This window comes from Pelecanus crispus (assembly GCF_030463565.1).
Source record: "Pelecanus crispus isolate bPelCri1 chromosome 30 unlocalized genomic scaffold, bPelCri1.pri SUPER_30_unloc_1, whole genome shotgun sequence".
NCBI classification, from domain to species: domain Eukaryota; kingdom Metazoa; phylum Chordata; class Aves; order Pelecaniformes; family Pelecanidae; genus Pelecanus; species Pelecanus crispus.
The window spans coordinates 167,037-188,855 of NW_027461234.1; the positions used below are offsets into that span (position 1 = coordinate 167,037).

Sequence of the window (21,819 nt, forward strand, 5' to 3'; positions counted from 1 at the left end):
ATGACATGGTGACCCAGTGACATGGTGACCCCCAATGACATGGTTGACCCCACGACATGGTGATCCAATGGCATGGTGACCCCACGACATGGTGACCCCATGACATGGTGACCCACAGCACGGTGACCCCCAATGACATGGTGACCCCCAATGACATGGTGACCCAACGACATGGTGACCCCCATGACATGGTGACCCCCAATGACATGGTGACCCCACGGCATGGTGACCCCCAATGACATGGTGACCCAACGACATGGTGACCCCACGGCATGGTGACCCCACGGCGTGGTGACCCAATGACATGGTGACCCTACGGCATGGTGATGTCATGGCATGGTGACCCAATGACATGGTGACCCCACGACATGGTGACCCCACGGCATGGTGACCCCACGGCATGGTGACCCAATGACATGGTGACCCTACGGCATGGTGACCCCACGGCATGGTGACCCCACGGCATGGTGATGTCATGGCATGGTGACCCCACGACATGGTGACCCCCAATGACATGGTGACCCAACGACATGGTGACCCAATGACATGGTGACCCCACGGCATGGTGACCCCCAATGACATGATGACCCCCCAATGACATGGTGACCCAACGACATGGTGACCCCATGACATGGTGACCCCCAATGACATGGTGGCTCCACGACATGGTGACCCCACGGCATGGTGACCCCACGATATGGTGACCCAACGACATGGTGACCCCCAACAACATGGTGACCCCCAATGACACGGTGACCCCATGACATGGTGACCCCATGACACAGTGACCCAATGACATGGTGACCCAATGACATGGTGACCCCATGACATGGTGACCCAACGACATGGCGACCCCAACGACATGGTGACCCCAACGACATGGTGACCCCACGACACGGTGACCCCCCACCACAGTGCCCCCCCGCCAGCTCCCGCCCCGCCCCCCCCGCCCCCGCTCACCCTGGCAGGGCTCATCCCCCGCCGTCCCCCGGTAGCCGGCGGGGCAGGCGCAGCGGTAGCCGCCGGGCAAGTTCTCGCAGCGGCCGTGGGCGCACGGCGCCGGGCTCTGGGCGCACTCATCCACATCTGCGGGGACACGGGGAGGGGGCTGAGGCCACCCGAGGGACCCCGGGGGCCGGGGTGGGTGGCAGGCGGGGGTCCCGCTGACCTTGGCAGTGGGTGCCGGCGGCGGTGGGCCGGTAGCCGGGCGAGCAGAGGCAGCGGTAGCTCCCCACCGAGTTCTCACAGCGACCGTTGGGGCAGGGCCGGGGGCTGCGGCGGCACTCGTCCACGTCTGCGGAGAGCGCGGCTGGGTGGGGGGCGCTCCGGGGGGGGGGGGGGCACCCCGGGGTGGGTGCATGGAGGGGTGGGTGCAGGGAGGGGTGGGTGCCCAGAGGGGTGGGTGCCCGGAGGGGTGGGTGCCCAGAGGGGTGGGTGCCCGGAGGGGTGGGCGCAGGGAGGGGTGGGTGCAAGGACAGATGGGTGCAGGGAGAGGTGGGTGCAGGGAGAGGTGGGTGCCCGGAGGGGTGGGTGCCCGGAGGGGTGGGTGCCCGGAGGGGTGGGTGCCCGGAGGGGTGGGCGCAGGGAGGGGTGGGTGCAAGGACAGATGGGTGCAGGGAGAGTTGGGTGCCCAGAGGGGTGGGTGCCCGGAGGGGTGGGCGCAGGGAGGGGTGGGTGCAGGGAGAGGTGGGTGCCCGGAGGGGTGGGCGCAGGGAGGGGTGGGTGCAAGGAGAGGTGGGTGCCCGGAGGGGTGGGCGCAGGGAGGGGTGGGTGCCCGGAGGGGTGGGCGCAGGGAGGGGTGGGTGCAAGGAGAGGTGGGTGCAGGGAGAGGTGGGTGCCCAGAGGGGTGGGTGCAAGGAGAGGTGGGTGCCCAGAGGGGTGGGTGCAAGGAGAGGTGGGTGCCCAGAGGGGTGGGTGCAAGGAGAGGTGGGTGCCCAGAGGGGTGGGTGCCCAGAGGGGTGGGCGCAGGGAGGGGTGGGTGCAAGGACAGATGGGTGCAGGGAGAGGTGGGTGCCCAGAGGGGTGGGTGCCCGGAGGGGTGGGCGCAGGGAGGGGTGGGTGCAAGGACAGATGGGTGTCCAGAGGGATGGGTGCAGGGAGAGGTGGGTGCAAGGACAGGTGGGTGCATGGAGAGATGGGTGTCCAGAGGGGTGGGTGCCCGGAGAGGTGGGCGCATGGACGGATGGGTGCAGGGAAAGGTGGGTGTCCGGAGGGGTGGGTGCCCGGAGGGGTGGGTGCCCGGAGGGGTGGGTGCCCGGAGGGGTGGGCGCAGGGAGGGGTGGGTGCAAGGAGAGGTGGGTGCCCGGAGGGGTGGGCGCAGGGAGGGGTGGGTGCCCGGAGGGGTGGGCGCAGGGAGGGGTGGGTGCAAGGAGAGGTGGGTGCAGGGAGAGGTGGGTGCCCAGAGGGGTGGGTGCCCGGAGGGGTGGGCGCAGGGAGGGGTGGGTGCCCAGAGGGGTGGGCGCAGGGAGGGGTGGGTGCAAGGACAGATGGGTGCAGGGAGGGGTGGGTGCCCGGAGGGGTGGGTGCCCGGAGGGGTGGGCGCAGGGAGGGGTGGGTGCAAGGACAGATGGGTGCAGGGAGAGGTGGGTGCCCAGAGGGGTGGGTGCCCAGAGGGGTGGGTGCCCGGAGGGGTGGGCGCAGGGACAGATGGGTGCAGGGAGGGGTGGGTGCAAGGAGAGGTGGGTGCCCAGAGGGGTGGGTGCCCGGAGGGGTGAGCGCAGGGAGGGGTGGGTGCAAGGACAGATGGGTGCAGGGAGAGGTGGGTGCAGGGAGAGGTGGGTGCCCGGAGGGGTGGGTGCCCGGAGGGGTGAGCGCAGGGAGGGGTGGGTGCCCAGAGGGGTGGGCGCAGGGAGGGGTGGGTGCAAGGACAGATGGGTGCAGGGAGGGGTGGGTGCCCGGAGGGGTGGGCGCAGGGAGGGGTGGGTGCAAGGAGAGGTGGGTGCAGGGAGAGGTGGGTGCCCAGAGGGGTGGGTGCCCGGAGGGGTGGGCGCAGGGAGGGGTGGGTGCAAGGAGAGGTGGGTGCCCGGAGGGGTGGGCGCAGGGAGGGGTGGGTGCCCGGAGGGGTGGGCGCAGGGAGGGGTGGGTGCCCAGAGGGGTGGGTGCAAGGAGAGGTGGGTGCCCAGAGGGGTGGGTGCCCGGAGGGGTGGGTGCAGGGAGGGGTGGGTGCAAGGACAGATGGGTGCAGGGAGAGGTGGGTGCCCAGAGGGGTGGGTGCCCGGAGGGGTGGGTGCCCGGAGGGGTGGGCGCAGGGAGGGGTGGGTGCAAGGACAGATGGGTGCAGGGAGAGTTGGGTGCCCAGAGGGGTGGGTGCCCGGAGGGGTGGGCGCAGGGAGGGGTGGGTGCAAGGAGAGGTGGGTGCCCGGAGGGGTGGGCGCAGGGAGGGGTGGGTGCCCGGAGGGGTGGGCGCAGGGAGGGGTGGGTGCAAGGAGAGGTGGGTGCAGGGAGAGGTGGGTGCCCAGAGGGGTGGGTGCCCGGAGGGGTGGGCGCAGGGAGGGGTGGGTGCCCAGAGGGGTGGGCGCAGGGAGGGGTGGGCGCAGGGAGGGGTGGGTGCAAGGACAGATGGGTGCAGGGAGGGGTGGGTGCCCGGAGGGGTGGGTGCCCGGAGGGGTGGGCGCAGGGAGGGGTGGGTGCAAGGACAGATGGGTGCAGGGAGAGGTGGGTGCCCAGAGGGGTGGGTGCCCGGAGGGGTGGGTGCCCGGAGGGGTGGGCGCAGGGAGGGGTGGGTGCAAGGACAGATGGGTGCAGGGAGAGGTGGGTGCCCAGAGGGGTGGGTGCAAGGAGAGGTGGGTGCAGGGAGAGGTGGGTGCCCAGAGGGGTGGGTGCCCGGAGGGGTGGGCGCAGGGAGGGGTGGGTGCAAGGACAGATGGGTGCAGGGAGAGGTGGGTGCCCGGAGGGGTGGGTGCCCGGAGGGGTGGGCGCAGGGAGGGGTGGGTGCAAGGACAGATGGGTGCAGGGAGAGGTGGGTGCCCGGAGGGGTGGGTGCCCAGAGGGGTGGGTGCCCGGAGGGGTGGGCGCAGGGACAGATGGGTGCAGGGAGAGGTGGGTGCAGGGAGGGGTGGGTGCAAGGAGAGGTGGGTGCCCGGAGGGGTGGGTGCCCGGAGGGGTGGGCGCAGGGAGGGGTGGGTGCAAGGACAGATGGGTGCAGGGAGAGGTGGGTGCCCAGAGGGGTGGGTGCCCAGAGGGGTGGGTGCCCAGAGGGGTGGGCGCAGGGAGGGGTGGGTGCAAGGACAGATGGGTGCAGGGAGAGGTGGGTGCCCAGAGGGGTGGGTGCCCGGAGGGGTGGGCGCAGGGAGGGGTGGGTGCAGGGAGAGGTGGGTGCAGGGAGGGGTGGGTGCAAGGAGAGGCGGGTGCCCAGAGGGGTGGGTGCCCGGAGGGGTGGGCGCAGGGAGGGGTGGGTGCAAGGACAGATGGGTGTCCAGAGGGATGGGTGCAGGGAGAGGTGGGTGCAAGGACAGGTGGGTGCAAGGACAGATGGGTGTCCAGAGGGGTGGGTGCCCGGAGAGGTGGGCGCATGGACGGATGGGTGCAGGGAAAGGTGGGTGTCCGGAGGGGTGGGTGCCCGGAGGGGTGGGTGCCCGGAGGGGTGGGCGCAGGGAGGGGTGGGTGCAAGGACAGATGGGTGCAGGGAGAGGTGGGTGCCCAGAGGGGTGGGTGCCCGGAGGGGTGGGCGCAGGGAGGGGTGGGTGCAAGGACAGATGGGTGTCCAGAGGGATGGGTGCAGGGAGAGGTGGGTGCCCGGAAGGGTGAGTGCATGGAGAGATGGGTGCAATGACAGATGGGTGTCCAGTAGGATGGGTGCAGGGAGAGGTGGGTGCCTGGAGGGATTTGTGGGTGCAGGGAGAGATGGGTACAAGGACAGATGGGTGCAAGGACAGATGGGTGCATGAAAAAGTGGGTGGGTGCATGGAGAGATGGGTGGATGCAGGGAGAGATGGGTGCCCGGAGGGATTTGTGGGTGCAGGGAGAGGTGGGTGCATGGAAAGATGGCTGTCCAGAGGGATGGGTGGGTGCATCGAGGGGTGGGTGGGTGCATGGGTGCATGGAGAGATGGGTGGGTGTGTGGAGAGGTGGGTGGGTGTGTGGAGAGGTGGGTGGGTGCCCAGAGGGGTGGGTGGGTGCATGGAAAGGTGCATACAGAGATGGGTGCCCAGAGGGGTGGGTGGGTACATGGAGAGGTGCATGGGTGCACGGAGGGATGGGTGGGTGGGTGGGTGTGCAAAAAAGTGGGTGCATGGAGAGGTGGGTGGGTGGGTGCCCAGAGGGGTGGGTGGGTGCATGGAGAGGTGCATGGGTGCACGGAGAGATGGGTGGGTGCATGGAAAGGTGCACGGGTGCACGGAGGGATGGGTGGGTGCATGGAGAGGTGGGTGGGTGTGCAAAAAAGCAGGTGCATGGAGAGGTGGGTGCATGGAGAGGTGGGTGCATGGAGAGGTGGGTGGTTGCACGGAGAGGTGCACGGGTGCACAGAGAGACGGGTGGGTGCCCGGAGAGCTTGGTGGGTGCCCAGAGGGGCGAGGCGGGCGGGCGCCGGGACAGACGGACGGACGGGGCCGCCGGCGCTCACCGATGCAGTGGGTGCCCTGGGTGCTGAGCCAGAAGCCGGGGTGGCAGAGGCAGGTGTAGCCGCCCTGGCGGGGGACGCAGCGCCCGGGGCCGCAGATCTGGGGGTTGCGCTCGCAGACGCTGCCGGCGGCCGCTGCAAGGGAGCGGGGGGAGGCCTGGACACGCGTGCGCGCAGCCGTGCGCGCGCATTGTCACGCGTGCAACGGCGCGGGCTTGTGGCCCACACCACCCTGCCTGCGAGCACGCGCCGACGCGCAACCCTGCCTGCAGGCACACGCGTGCATGCAACCCGGCGTGCACGTGACAGCGCATGCAAACGTGCACGTGCAACCAGGCATGCACATGCAACCACACGCAACCATACACACACCCCTGCAGCCATGCGTGCATGCTACCAGGTGCCCATGTAACCACACACACGTGCAGCCATGCGCGCAACCATACACGCACCCCTGCATCCATGCGTGCATGCAACCAGGCGCCCGTGCAACCACGCGCACACATGCAACTGTGCATGCAACCATGCGTGCGACCACACGCACCTCCGCCCCTGCAACCATGTGTGCATACAACCAGGCACCCATGCAACCACACACGTGCACACACATGCTTCCAACCATGCGTGCGTGTAACCAGGTGCCCATGCAACCACGCACACTGCTGCAACCATGGGTGCAACCATACATGCACACCTGCAGCCACAAATGCACGCAACCAGCCGCCCACGCAACCACACACAACCATGCAACCACACACGCCAACCATACATGCACACTCACAGCCACGTGTGCACGCAACCAGGTGCCCGTGCAACCATGCACACGCATGCCGAGCACACGCCAACTATACACGCACACCCGCAGCCATGCATGCACGCAACCGGCCACCCGTGCAACCACACACACGCATGCAACCACACGTGCATGCAACCAGCCGCCTGTGCAACCACGCACACGCATGCAACCACACACGCCAACCACACACGCACACACCGCAGCCACGCGCGCAACGCAACCAGGCGCCCGCGCAACCACGCACACGCATGCAACCACATAGCCAACCATACACGCTCACCCGCAGCTATGCGTGCACGCAACTGGCCGCCCATGCAACCATGCACATGCATGCAACCACGCGTGCACGCAACCAGGCGCCCGCGCAACCACGCACACGCATGCAACCACATAGCCAACCATACACGCTCACCCGCAGCTATGCGTGCACGCAACTGGCCGCCCATGCAACCATGCACATGCATGCAACCACGCGTGCACGCAACCAGGCGCCCGCGCAACCATGCACACGCATGCAACCACACACGCCAACCACACACGCGCACCCCCGCAGCCACGCGCGCACGCAACCCGGCGCCCGCGCAACCACGCACACGCATGCAACCACGCGTGCACGCAACCAGGCGCCTGTGCAACCACGCACACGCAACCAGGCGCCCGCGCAACCACGCACACGCATGCAACCACACACGCCAACCATACACGCACACCCGCAGCTACGCGTGCATGCAACCGGCCGCCCGTGCAACCATGCACATGCATGCAACCACGCGTGCACGCAACCCGGCGCCCGCGCAACCACGCACACGCATGCAACCACGCGTGCACGCAACCAGGCGCCTGTGCAACCACGCACACGCAACCAGGCGCGCCCGCGCAACCACGCACACGCATGCAACCCGCACACGCCAACCACACCCGCACACCCGCAGCCACGCGCGCACGCAACCAGGCGCCCGCGCAACCGTGCGCGCACGCCACGCTGCAGCTGCGCCGCGTCCCCCGTCCCCAAACCCCCTACCTGGTCCGGGCCCCTCGCGGGTGGGGGGGGGGTCCCAGCAGCTCCTGGGTGGGTCGCGGCACCACGATGACCTCGGGGGCAGGGGGTGGCCCCGCGGGGCCCAGCGGTGGCCTCGTGGGGACGGGTGGCAGCCGGGTGACGCCGGGCAGGGGACCCGGCCGCCGCTCCTCCTGCCAGCGGGCTGCAGGGCGAGGGTGGGTGGGGGGTGAGGGTGACCCCAGCACGCGTGGGGTGCTGCGTGGGTGGGGGGACACCCAGGGGCGCTCACGGGTGGCCGGGGGCGCGGGCGGTGACAACGCGGGGACGGCCGAGGGGGACGCGGGCCAGCTCCTGCCCCAGGTAACGCGTGTTGAAGCGCAGGTCGGAGGCGGAGTAGTGGTAACCGGGGCCGGCGGGGCAGATCTCCTTGAACTCCTCTGCAAAGGAGGGGGGAAATTTGGGGGAGGGGGGGGGGGGGAATTGGAGGGGGCTCACCCCCAAATCTGCACCCCGGCGGCACAAATCTGCACCCCAATGGCCCAAATCTGCACCCCGATGGTGTAAATCTGCACCTCAGTGTCCGAAATCTGCACCCCAATGGCCCAAATCTGCACCCCACGGCACAAATCTGCACCCCACAGCCCAAATCTGCACCCCAATGGCCCAAATCTGCACCCCACAGCCCAAATCTGGACCCCAACAGCCCAAATCTGCACCCCAGTGTCCCACATCTGCACCCCATGACACAAATCTGCACCCCAGTGTCCCAAATCTGCACCCCAGTGTCCCAAATCTGCACCCCAATGGCCCAAATCTGCACCCCAGCGTCCCAAATCTGCACCCCAATGGCCCAAATCTGGACCCTAACATCCCAAATCTGGACCCCAGCTTCCTGAATCTGCACCGTGACAGCCCAAATCTGCACCCCAGCGTCCCAAATCTGCACCCCAGCATCCCAAATCTGCACCCCATGGCACAAATCTGCACCCCATGGCACAAATCTGCACCCAGCATCCCAAATCTGCACCCCAGTGTCCCAAATCTGCATCCCAATGGCCCAAATCTGCACCCCAACGGCCCAAATCTGCACCCCAATGGCCCAAATCTGCACCCCAGTGTCCCAAATCTGCACCCAGCATCCCAAATCTGCACCCCAGCGTCCCAAATCTGCACCCCAATGGCCCAAATCTGGACCCTAACATCCCAAATCTGCACCCCAGCTTCCTGAATCTGCACCCCAGCGTCCCAAATCTGCACCCCATGGCACAAATCTGCACCCCAGTGGCCCAAATCTGCACCCAGCATCCCAAATCTGCACCCCAGCGTCCCAAATCTGCACCCCATGGCCCAAATCTGCACCCCAGCGTCCCAAATCTGCACCCCAGTGTCCCAAATCTGCACCCCATGGCACAAATCTGCACCCCATGGCCCAAATCTGTACCCCATGGCACAAATCTGCACCCCAATGGCCCAAATCTGCACCCCAGCGTCCCAAATCTGGACCCCAACGGCCCAAATCTGCACCCCAATGGCCCAAATCTGCACCCCAGTGTCCCAAATCTGCATCCAGCATCCCAAATCTGCACCCCAGCGTCCCAAATCTGCACCCCAATGGCCCAAATCTGGACCCTAACATCCCAAATCTGCACCCCAGCTTCCTGAATCTGCACCCCAGCGTCCCAAATCTGCACCCCATGGCACAAATCTGCACCCCAGCATCCCAAATCTGCACCCCATGGCACAAATCTGCACCCCAGTGGCCCAAATCTGCATCCAGCATCCCAAATCTGCACCCCAGCGTCCCAAATCTGCACCCCAGCATCCCAAATCTGCACCCCAGCGTCCCAAATCTGCACCCCAGCATCCCAAATCTGCACCCCAGTGTCCCAAATCTGCACCCCATGGCACAAATCTGCACCCAGCATCCCAAATCTGCACCCCAACGGCCCAAATCTGCACCCCAATGGCCCAAATCTGGACCCCAGCTTCCTGAATCTGCACCCCAGCATCCCAAATCTGCACCCCAGTGTCCCAAATCTGCACCCCATGGCACAAATCTGCACCCAGCATCCCAAATCTGCACCCCATGGCACAAATCTGCACCCCAATGGCCCAAATCTGCACCCCATGGCACAAATCTGCACCCCAGTGTCCCAAATCTGCACCCAGCATCCCAAATGTGCACCCCAGCGTCCCAAATCTGCACCCCAATGGCCCAAATCTGGACCCCAACGGCCCAAATCTGCACCCCAATGGCCCAAATCTGCACCCCAGTGTCCCAAATCTGCACCCAGCATCCCAAATCTGCACCCCAGCGTCCCAAATCTGCACCCCAATGGCCCAAATCTGGACCCTAACATCCCAAATCTGGACCCCAGCTTCCTGAATCTGCACCGTGACAGCCCAAATCTGCACCCCAGCGTCCCAAATCTGCACCCCAGCATCCCAAATCTGCACCCCAGTGTCCCAAATCTGCACCCCATGGCACAAATCTGCACCCCATGGCACAAATCTGCACCCAGCATCCCAAATCTGCACCCCAACGGCCCAAATCTGCACCCCAACGGCCCAAATCTGGACCCCAGCTTCCTGAATCTGCACCGTGTCAGCCCAAATCTGCACCCCAGCGTCCCAAATCTGCACCCCAGCATCCCAAATCTGCACCCCAGCAGTCCAAATCTGCACCCCAGTGTCCCAAATCTGCACCCCATGGCACAAATCTGCACCCAGCATCCCAAATCTGCACCCCAGCGTCCCAAATCTGCACCCCAGCATCCCAAATCTGCACCCCAGTGTCCCAAATCTGCACCCCATGGCACAAATCTGCACCCAGCATCCCAAATCTGCACCCCAACGGCCCAAATCTGCACCCCAATGGCCCAAATCTGGACCCCAGCTTCCTGAATCTGCACCGTGTCAGCCCAAATCTGCACCCCAGCGTCCCAAATCTGCACCCCAATGGCCCAAATCTGCACCCCAACGGCCCAAATCTGCACCCCAATGGCCCAAATCTGCACCCCAGTGTCCCAAATCTGCACCCCAATGGCCCAAATCTGCACCCCAGTGTCCCAAATCTGCACCCCAATGGCCCAAATCTGCACCCCAGCGTCCCAAATCTGCACCCCAGCATCCCAAATCTGCACCCCAGTGTCCCAAATCTGCACCCCATGGCACAAATCTGCATCCAGCATCCCAAATCTGCACCCCAACGGCCCAAATCTGCACCCCAACGGCCCAAATCTGGACCCCAGCTTCCTGAATCTGCACCGTGTCAGCCCAAATCTGCACCCCAGCGTCCCAAATCTGCACCCCAGCATCCCAAATCTGCACCCCAGCAGTCCAAATCTGCACCCCAGTGTCCCAAATCTGCACCCCATGGCACAAATCTGCACCCAGCATCCCAAATCTGCACCCCAGCGTCCCAAATCTGCACCCCAGCATCCCAAATCTGCACCCCAGTGTCCCAAATCTGCACCCCATGGCACAAATCTGCACCCAGCATCCCAAATCTGCACCCCAACGGCCCAAATCTGCACCCCAATGGCCCAAATCTGGACCCCAGCTTCCTGAATCTGCACCGTGTCAGCCCAAATCTGCACCCCAGCGTCCCAAATCTGCACCCCAATGGCCCAAATCTGCACCCCAACGGCCCAAATCTGCACCCCAATGGCCCAAATCTGCACCCCAGTGTCCCAAATCTGCACCCCAATGGCCCAAATCTGCACCCCAGTGTCCCAAATCTGCACCCCAATGGCCCAAATCTGGACCCTAACATCCCAAATCTGCACCCCAGCTTCCTGAATCTGCACCCCAGCGTCCCAAATCTGCACCCCATGGCACAAATCTGCACCCCAGCATCCCAAATCTGCACCCCATGGCACAAATCTGCACCCCAGTGGCCCAAATCTGCACCCCAGCGTCCCAAATCTGCACCCCAGTGGCCCAAATCTGCACCCCATGGCCCAAATCTGCACCCCAGCGTCCCAAATCTGCACCCCAGTGTCCCAGATCTGCACCCCATGGCACAAATCTGCACCCCATGGCACAAATCTGCACCCCAATGGCCCAAATCTGGACCCCAGCTTCCTGAATCTGCACCGTGACAGCCCAAATCTGCACCCCAGCATCCCAAATCTGCACCCCAGTGTCCCAAATCTGCACCCTGACCTCCCAAAGCTGCACCCTGACAGCCCAAACCTGCACCCCATGGCCCCCACGGAGCATCCTTGGAGCATCCCTGTGGATGCAGGGTGTGGGGTGCGGGGAGGGGATGAGGGGTGCTGGGAGGGGGTGCGGGGTGCGGGGAGGGGGTGCGGGGTGCGGGGAGGGGGTGCGGGGTGCGGGGAGGGGTGTGGGGAGGGGATGCGGGGTGCGGGGAGGGGATGCAGGGAGGGGGTGCGGGGTGCAGGGAGGGGATGCGGGGAGGGGATGCGGGGTGCTGGGTGCAGATGCAGGGTGCAGGGAGGGGGTGCGGGGTGCAGGGGGGGAGCGGGGGAGGGTCTCACCGGAGCCGAAGGGGGGGCAGCGGAGGCAGGCCGCCCCCCAGGCCTTGCCCACCCGGCTGCAGCAGCAGATCTGCCGGGTGATGTTGCGCAGGGTGGGGAGGGCGCAGCGGCCTTCCCGCAGCACCCGGAAGCAGGGCCCCCGCGCCTCCGAGATCACCTGGTGGGCTGCGGCCGAGAGGGTGAGCCCCCGGCACCCCCGGCCCAGCCCCAGCCCAGCCCAGTCCTTCCCCATCCCACCCCACCCCATCCCATTCCTTCCCCATCCCATCCCACCCCATCCCAGCCCAGTCCTTCCCCATCCCACCCCATCCCATCCCATTCCTTCCCCATCCCATCCCATTCCATCCCATCCCATTCCTTCCCCATCCCATCCCATCCCCATCCCATCCCCATCCCACCCCATCCCAGCCCAGTCCTTCCCCATCCCATCCCACCCCATCCCAGCCCATCCCAGCCCAGTCCTTCCCCATCCCATCCCATCCCATCCCATCCCACCCCATCCCAGCCCATCCCAGCCCAGTCCTTCCCCAGCCCATCCCATCCCATCCCATCCCATCCCACCCCAGTCCTTCCCCATCCCATCCCACCCCATCCCAGCCCATCCCAGCCCAGTCCTTCCCCATCCCATCCCATCCCATCCCATCCCATCCCATCCCATCCCAGCCCATCCCAGCCCAGTCCTTCCCCATCCCATCCCATCCCATCCCATCCCATCCCACCCCATCCCACCCCATCCCAGCCCAGTCCTTCCCCATCCCATCCCATCCCATCCCATCCCATCCCACCCCAGTCCTTCCCCATCCCATCCCAGCCCATCCCAGCCCATCCCAGCCCAGTCCTTCCCCATCCCATCCCATCCCATCCCATCCCACCCCATCCCACCCCATCCCAGCCCATCCCACCCCAGTCCTTCCCCATCCCATCCCATCCCATCCCATCCCCATCCCAGCCCATCCCATCCCCATCCCAGCCCAGTCCTTCCCCATCCCATCCCACCCCATCCCATCCCCATCCCATCCCCATCCCAGCCCAGTCCTTCCCCATCCCATCCCATCCCCATCCCCATCCCATCCCATCCCTATCCCCATCCTCATCCCATCCCATCCCCATCCCAAAGCCATCTCCACCCCATCCCTGTCCCATCCCAGTCCCCATCCCATCCCATCCCCATCCCACCTCCATCCCCATGGCATTCCAACGTCCAGCCCATCCCAATCCCATCCTTATCCGCATCCCACCCCAGCCCTTCCCCATCCCTATCCCAATCCCATCCCTATCCCAGTGCCATCCTAATCCCATCCCACCTCCATCCTTATCCTTATCCCCATCCCCATCCCATCCCCATCCCCATCCCAATCCCAATCCCCATCCCAGTCCCCATCCCCCTCCTTATCCTTATCCCCATCCCATCCCCAGCCCAATCCCCATCCCACCCCCATCTAATCCCATCTCCATCCCATTCCAGTCCCATCCCCAGCCCAATCCCCACCCCCATCCCATTCCAATCCCATCCCCATCCCAATCCCCATCCCATTCCAATCCCATTCCAATCCCATCCCCATCCTCATCCCCATCCCATCCCCATCCCCAACCCATTCCAATCCCATCCCCATCCCCATCCCATCCCATCCCTTCCCCATCCCCAACCCAATCCCATCCCATCCCCATCCTTATCCTCATCCCCACCCCATCCCATCGCCATCCCCATCCCCATCCCAATCCCATCCCCATCCTTATCCTCCTCCCCATCCCATCCTCATCCCCATCCCATTCCAATCCCATCCCCATCCCAATCCCCATCCCATTCCAATCCCATTCCAATCCCATCCCCATCCTCATCCCCATCCCATCCCCATCCCCAACCCATTCCAATCCCATCCCCATCCCATCGCCATCCCCATCCCCATCCCAATCCCATCCCCATCCTTATCCTCCTCCCCATCCCATCCTCATCCCCATCCCATCCCAATCCCACCCCCCCCCAATCCCCCCGGCGCTCACAGATGCAGCGGGAGCGGGAGGCATCCAGCAGGAATCCCGGCCGGCACAGGCAGGCGAAGCCGCCCCGCGTGTTGGTGCAGAGCCCGTTCTGGCAGAACCCCCCCTCCTGGCACTCGTCCACGTCTGGGGGCGCGGGGGGTCAGCCCCACACCCCCGAGCCCCCCCTGAGCCCCCCCCGAGCCCCCCAAATCCCCCATGAGCCCCCCAACAACCCCCCGAGCCCCCCAAATCCCCCTGAGCCCCCCCAATCCCCCGAAACCCCCCACACCCCCCCTTCTAGCACTCATCCATGTCTGGGGGCGCGGGGGGTCAGCCCCACACCCCCGAGCCCCCCCCGAGCCCCCCAAATCCCCCTGAGCCCCCCACACCCCCCCGAGCCCCCCAAATCCCCCACACACCCCCTCCTGGCACTCGTCCACGTCTGGGGGCGCGGGGGGTCAGCCCCACACCCCCGAGCCCCCCCGAGCCCCCCAAATCCCCCTGAGCCCCCCCAATCCCCCGAAACCCCCCACACCCCCCCTTCTAGCACTCGTCCACGTCTGGGGGCGCGGGGGGTCAGCCCCACACCCCCGAGCCCCCCATGAGCCCCCCCCGAGCCCCCCCAAATCCCCCATGAGCCCCCCAACAACCCCCCGAGCCCCCCAAATCCCCCTGAGCCCCCCCACACCCCCCCGAGCCCCCCAAATCCCCCACACACCCCCTCCTGGCACTCGTCCACGTCTGGGGGCGCGGGGGGTCAGCCCCACACCCCCGAGCCCCCCCGAGCCCCCCAAATCCCCCTGAGCCCCCCCAATCCCCCGAAACCCCCCACACCCCCCCCTTCTAGCACTCGTCCACGTCTGGGGGCACGGGGGGTCAGCCCCACACCCCCAAGCCCCCCCTGAGCCCCCCCCGAGCCCCCCAAATCCCCCATGAGCCCCCCAACAACCCCCCGAGCCCCCCAAATCCCCCTGAGCCCCCCCAATCCCCCGAAACCCCCCACACCCCCCCTTCTAGCACTCGTCCATGTCTGGGGGCGCGGGGGGTCAGCCCCACACCCCAGAGCCCCCCAAATCCCCCTGAGCCCCCCACACCCCCCCGAGCCCCCCAAATCCCCCCACACCCCCCCTCCTGGCACTCGTCCACGTCTGGGGGTGCGGGGGGTCAGCCCCACACCCCAACCCCCCCTGAGCCCCCCCTGAGCCCCCCAAATCCCCCCGAGCCCCCGAAACCCCCCACACCCCCCCTCCTGGCACTCGTCCACGTCTGGGGGCGCGGGGGGTCAGCCCCACACCCCCGAGCCCCCCCCGAGCCCCCCAAATCCCCCACACCCCCCCTCCTGGCACTCGTCCACGTCTGGGGGCGCGGGGGGTCAGCCCCACACCCCAACCCCCCCCCGAGCCCCCCAAATCCCGCCACACCCCCCCCGAGCCCCCCATACACCCCCTCCTAGCACAGCCCCACACCCCCAACCCCCTCCGAGCCCCCCAAATCCCCCCACACCCCCTGAGCCCCCAAATCTCCCTCATGTGGGTGCTGGGGAGGGGCTGTGGGTGTGGGGGAGGGGGCTATGGGGCTGGGAGGGGACTATGGGGGCTGGGAAGGGGGCTATGGGGCTGGGAGGGGGCTATGGGTGCTGGGGGGGGCTGTGGGTGCTGGCGAGGGGTCTATGGGGGGGCTGTGGGTGCTGGGGAGGGGCTATGGGTGCCGGGGAGGGGGCTGTGGGTGCTGGGGAGGGGCTATGGGTGCTGGGGAGGGGGCTATGGGGCTGGGAGGGGGCTATGGGTGCTGGGGGGGGCTGTGGGTGCTGGCGAGGGGTCTATGGGGGGGCTGTGGGTGCTGGGGAGGGGGCTATGGGTGCTGGGGAGGGGCTATGGGTGCCGGGGGGGGGGCTGTGGGTGCTGGGGAGGGGCTATGGGTGCTGGGGAGGGGGCTGTGGGTGCTGGGGAGGGGCTATGGGTGCTGGGGAGGGGGCTATGGGTGCCGGGGAGGGGGCTGTGGGTGCTGGGGAGGGGCTATGGGTGCCGGGGGGGGGGGCTATGGGGGGGCTGTGGGTGCTGGGGAGGGGGCTATGGGTGCTGGGGAGGGGCTATGGGTGCCGGGGAGGGGGCTGTGGGTGCTGGGGAGGGGCTATGGGTGCCGGGGGGGGGGGCTGTGGGTGCTGGGGAGGGGGCTATGGGTGCTGGGGAGGGGGCTGTGGGTGCTGGGGAGGGGCTATGGGTGCTGGGGAGGGGGCTATGGGGGGGCTATGGGTGCTGGGGAGGGGGCTATGGGTGCTGGGGAGGGGCTATGGGTGCTGGGGAGGGCCTGTGGGTGCTGGGGAGGGGCTATGGGTGCTGGGGAGGGGGCTATGGGGGGGCTGTGGGTGCTGGGGAGGGGGCTATGGGTGCTGGGGGGGGTTGTGGGTGCCCCCCAAATCCCCCCACTCACCCACGCAAGGAGCCGTTGCTGCGCTGGAAGCCCTGGGGACACGGCGCGTCCCGCTGCGGCAGGGCTGGGGGGGCCGGAGTGAGACCCCCCGCGCTCCCCTCCCCCCCACTCGTGTCCCCACCCCCCCGTGTCCCCCCCACCCCACTCGTGTCCCCACCCCCCCCCTCCGTGTCCTTACAGGGGTGGCCATAGCAGGGCTGGGGGGGGAGGGGACGGAGATGAGACCCCCCCCTGCGCTCCCCACCCCCCCCCCCGGTGTCCCCACCCCCCCACTCGTGTCCCCACCCCCCCGTGCCCCCCCCCGTGTCCCCCCCCACTCGTGTCCCCCCCCCCAGTGTCCTTACAGGGGTGGCAATAGCAGGGCTGGGGGGGGGAGGGCACGGAGATGAGACCCCTCCCCTGCGCTCCCCGCCCCCCCCCGGTGTCCCCACCCCCCACTCGTGTCCCCCACCCCCCCGTGCCCCCCCCCGTGCCCCCCCGTGTCCTTACAGGGGTGGCCCTCGCAGGGCTGGCACTCGTGGACCCCCCAGGCCAGCCCGGCCCCCCGGCAGCAGAGGTCCTGGGTGCGGAGGCCGGGGAGGGGGGAGCTGCACTGCAGGGGGAGGGGCGGGAGGCTTGGGTGGGGGGGCACCCTCACCCCCACCCACCCCCGGGTGAAGCCCACCCACGGTGGGGGCGTGGGGGCCTCTCCCGGGGACTGCGATGCTGCGGGGGGATGCACGGGCACCTGCCGCGACCCCCCCCCAGCACCCCAGCACCCCCCCAGCACCCGGCACCCCCCCCAGCACCCGGCACCCCCCAGCACCCCCCACCACGCACACCCCCCCCAGCACCCCCATCCCAGCACCCACACCCCCCCAGCACCCCGCATCCCCATCCCAGCACCGCACCCAGCACCCCCCCAGCACCCATGTCCCCCCCCAGCACCTGGCACCCCCCAGCACCCCCCATCCTAGCACCCCCCATCCCAGCGCCCACTCCCCCAAGCACCCAGCACCCTCCCAGCACCCAGCACCCCCCTACCCAGCACCCCCATCCCAGCAGCCCCACCCAGCACCCCCCCAGCACCCCCCCAGCACCCAGCACGCCCCCCCCCAGCACCCAGCACCCCCCCTACCCAGCACCCAGCACCCCCATCCCAGCAGCCCCCCCCAGCACACAGCACCCCCCCCAGCACCCACATCCCACTCCCAGCACCCAGCACCCCCCCAGCACCCCCATCCCAGCACCCCCCCAGCACCCAGCACCCAGGACTCCCCCCCAGCACCCAGCACCCCCCCAGCCCCCCACGGGGGTCTCACCTCTCCCCCGCGCAGCTGCCGGAAGCAGTACCCGTACCCAGCACCCCCCAGCACCCAGCACCCCCCTACCCAGCACCCCCCCAGCACCCAGCACCCCCCTACCCAGCACCCAGCACCCCCATCCCAGCACCCCCATCCCAGCACCCCCCTACCCAGCACCCAGCACCCCCATCCCAGCACCCCCATCCCAGCACCCCCCTACCCAGCACCCAGCACCCCCATCCCAGCAGCCCCCCCCAGCACACAGCACCCCCCCCCAGCACCCACATCCCACTCCCAGCACCCAGTACCCAGCACCCTCCCAGCACCCAGCACCCCCCATCCCAGCAGCCCCCCCAGCACCTCCATCCCAGCACCCCCCCCAGCACCCCCATCCCAGCACCCCCCTCCCCAGCACCCAGCACCTCCATCCCAGCAGCCCCCCCAGCACACAGCACCCCCCCCAGCACCCACATCCCACTCCCAGCACCCAGTACCCAGCAGCCCCCAGCACCCCCATCCCAGCACCCCCCCAGCACCCAGCACGCCCCCCCCAGCACCCAGCACCCCCCCAGCCCCCCACGGGGGTCTCACCTCTCCCCTGCGCAGCTGCCGGAAGCAGTACCCGTACCCAGCACCCCCCAGCACCCAGCACCCCCCCAGCACCCAGCACCCCCCTACCCAGCACCCAGCACCCCCATCCCAGCACCCCCATCCCAGCACCCCCCCTACCCAGCACCCAGCACCCCCCTACCCAGCACCCAGCACCCCCATCCCAGCACCCCCCTACCCAGCACCCAGCACCCCCATCCCAGCAGCCCCCCCCAGCACACAGCACCCCCCCGCAGCACCCACATCCCACTCCCAGCACCCAGTACCCAGCACCCCCCAGCACCCCCATCCCAGCACCCCCCCAGCACCCAGCACGCCCCCCCCAGCACCCAGCACCCCCCTCCCAGCACCCATGTCCTACCCATCCCAGCAGCCCCACCCAGCACCCAGCACGCCCCCCCCAGCACCCAGCACCCCCCTACCCAGCACCCAGCACCCCCATCCCAGCACCCTCCCAGCACCCAGCACCCCCATCCCAGCAGCCCCCCCAGCACCCCCATCCCAGCACCCCCCTCCCCAGCACCCAGCACCTCCATCCCAGCAGCCCCCCCCAGCACACAGCACCCCCCCCCAGCACCCACATCCCACTCCCAGCACCCAGCACCCCCCAGCACCCCCATCCCAGCACCCCCCCAGCACCCAGCACGCCCCCCCCAGCACCCAGCACGCCCCCAGCACCCACGTCCCACTCCCAGCACCCCCACAGCACCCACACCCCAACACTCCTCCCAGCACCCAGCACCCCCCAGCACCCCCATCCCAGCACCCCCCCAGCACCCAGCACGCCCCCCCCCAGCACCCAGCACCCCCCCTCCCAGCACCCATGTCCTACCCATCCCAGCACCCCCCCAGCACCCAGCACCCCCCTACCCAGCACCCCCATCCCAGCAGCCCCACCCAGCACCCAGCACGCCCCCCCCAGCACCCAGCACCCCCCCTACCCAGCACCCAGCACCCCCATCCCAGCACCCTCCCAGCACCCAGCACCCCCATCCCAGCAGCCCCCCCAGCACCCCCCATCCCAGCACCCCCCCAGCACCCCCATCCCAGCACCCCCCCTCCCCAGCACCCAGCACCTCCATCCCAGCAGCCCCCCCCAGCACACAGCACCCCCCCCCAGCACCCACATCCCACTCCCAGCACCCAGTACCCAGCACCCCCCAGCACCCCCATCCCAGCACCCCCCCAGCACCCAGCACGCCCCCCCCCAGCACCCAGCACCCCCCCAGCCCCCCACGGGGGTCTCACCTCTCCCCTGCGCAGCTGCCGGAAGCAGTACCCGTACCCAGCACCCCCCAGCACCCAGCACCCCCCTACCCAGCACCCCCCCAGCACCCCCCCAGCACCCAGCACCCCCCTACCCAGCACCCAGCACCCCCATCCCAGCACCCCCATCCCAGCACCCCCCTACCCAGCACCCAGCACCCCCCATCCCAGCAGCCCCCCCAGCACACAGCACCCCCCCCAGCACCCACATCCCACTCCCAGCACCCAGTACCCAGCACCCCCCAGCACCCCCATCCCAGCACCCCCCCAGCACCCAGCACCCCCCCAGCCCCCCACGGGGGTCTCACCTCTCCCCCACGCAGCTGCCGGAAGCAGTACCCGTACCCCGCACCCTCCTCCCCGGGGGGCACCCGGGGGCCGCTCTGCGCCAGGACGCGGTAGAGGGGTGCGGGGCGGGGGGCTCGGGGTGCCGGGGGGGCTGTGGGTGCTGGGGGGGGGGTCCTCCCCATCCCGCACCCGCTCCACTTGGTGAATGGCGACCGAGGCTTCGGGTGGGTGCTGCACGTGGATGCTCACCATCGACTGGGCGCCTGGGGGGGAGGCAGGGGGGCTATGGGTGCTGGGGAGGGGGCTATGGGGCCGGGGAGGGGGCTATGGGTGCTGAGGAGGGGGCTACGGGTACTGGGGAGGGGGCTATGGGGGCTGGGGAGAGGGTTATGGGTGCCGGGGAGAGGGCTATGGGTGCCGGGGAGGGGGCTGTGGGTGCTGGGGAGGGGGCTATGGGTGCTGGGGAGGGGGCTATGGGTGCTGGGAGGGGACTATGGGGGCTGGGGAGGGGACTGTGGGGGCTGGGGAGGGGGCTGTGGGGGGCTATGGGTGCTGGGGAGGGGGCTGTGGGTGCTGCGAAGGGGTCTGTGGGTGCCGGGGAGGGCGCTATGGGTGCTGGGGAGGGGGGCTATGGGGGCTGGGGAGGGGGCTATGGGGGGTCTATGGGTGCTGGGGAGGGGGCTATGGGGCTGGGGAGGGGGCTGTGGGTGCTGGGGAGGGGGCTATGGGTGCCGGGGGGGGGCTGTGGGTGCCGGGGGGGGGGCTATGGTGCCGGGGGGGGGGGCTACGGCGCTGGGGAGGGGGCTATGGGGGGTCTATGGGTGCTGGGGAGGGGGCTATGCGTGCTGGGGAGGGGGCTATGGGGCTGGGGAGGGGGCTATGGGTGCTGAGGGGGGGGGCTGTGGGGCTGGGGAGGGGGCTATGCGTGCTGGGGAGGGGGCTATGGGGCTGGGGAGGGGGCTATGGGTGCTGAGGGGGGGGGCTGTGGGGCTGGGGAGGGGGCTATGGGTGCTGAGGGGGGGGGCTGTGGGGCTGGGGAGGGGGCTATGGGTGCTGAGGGGGGGGGCTGTGGGGCTGGGGAGGGGGCTATGGGTGCTGGGGAGGGGGCTATGGGGCTGGGGAGGGGGCTATGGGTGCTGAGGGGGGGGGCTGTGGGTGCTGGGGAGGGGGGCTATGGGTGCCGGGGGGAGGCTATGGGCGCTGGGTGGGGCGGGGGGCAGCACCCATCCCCCCCAAATCCGGGTCCTCACCATCCTCCTCCTCGCGGTGGTTGGCCAGGGGGAGGGTGTAGACGGATTGGGTGAGGGCTTGGGGTCCCCGCGGGTTTTGGGGACCCCCCGCCCCCCCCCGCGTGCCGTTGGCCGGAAGGTGACAGAACTTTCCGGTGAATTCCGGGGGGCACAGGCAGGCGTCGGGGCGCGCGCAGACCCCCCCGTTCCGGCACAGCAGCGGGCAGACGACTGCGAGGCAACGCCAAAAGGGGGGGGGGGGGGTCAGGGTGGGGGGTGGGGGGGCACCCCGATATTCCGACACCCCGCCCCCACCCCAAAATATGGGCGACGGCGCCGGAGCAATGTGGGTGGCCTAAAAAGGAGGGGGGGGGGCAGCACCCATGTGCTTGGGAACCCCCAGCCAAGCCATTGGGGGGGGTAATTAATTTGGGGGGGTAATTAATTTGGGGGGGGGGTAATTAATTTGGGGGGGTGTCCCCGAAACCCACCCAGGATGCACCCAAATATCCATGGAAAAGGGACACAGGTGTTGGGAGAGCACCCAGATTTTTGGGAGAGCACCCAGATTTTTGGGGAGAGGCACCCAAATTTTGGGGAAGAGCACCCAGACTTTTTGGGAGAGCACCCAGATTTTTGGGAGAGCACCCAGACTTTTGGGGAGAGGCACCCAGACTTTTTGGGAGAGCACCCAGATTTTTTGGGAGAGGCACCCACATTTTGGGGGAGGCACCCAAATTTTTGGGGGGAGAGCACCCACATTTTGGGGAGAGCACCCAGATTTTTTGGGAGAGGCACCCAAATTTTGGGGAAGAGCGCCCAAATTTTTGGGGAGAGCACCCAAATTTTTGGGGAGAGCACCCAAATTTTGGG

At 68.3% G+C, this 21,819-nt stretch overlaps 1 protein-coding gene across 1 annotated transcript in view; it reads right to left on the reverse strand.

Moving 5' to 3' along the window:
• LTBP4 (latent transforming growth factor beta binding protein 4) overlaps positions 1 to 21,177 on the reverse strand; it is a gene marked incomplete at its 5' end in the record, with an annotated part of 36,158 nt that extends 14,981 nt beyond the window's left edge. Inside the window, 12 exon segments of the mRNA XM_075727272.1 lie at positions 961 to 1,086; positions 1,169 to 1,294; positions 5,564 to 5,695; positions 6,247 to 6,254; positions 7,646 to 7,793; positions 11,862 to 12,026; positions 13,863 to 13,985; positions 16,276 to 16,324; positions 16,723 to 16,863; positions 19,738 to 19,876; positions 19,878 to 19,980; positions 20,968 to 21,177. Of these exon segments, the coding sequence (XP_075583387.1) occupies positions 961 to 1,086; positions 1,169 to 1,294; positions 5,564 to 5,695; positions 6,247 to 6,254; positions 7,646 to 7,793; positions 11,862 to 12,026; positions 13,863 to 13,985; positions 16,276 to 16,324; positions 16,723 to 16,863; positions 19,738 to 19,876; positions 19,878 to 19,980; positions 20,968 to 21,177 (1,470 nt within the window).
• Between the last annotated feature and the right edge of the window lie 642 nt (positions 21,178 to 21,819).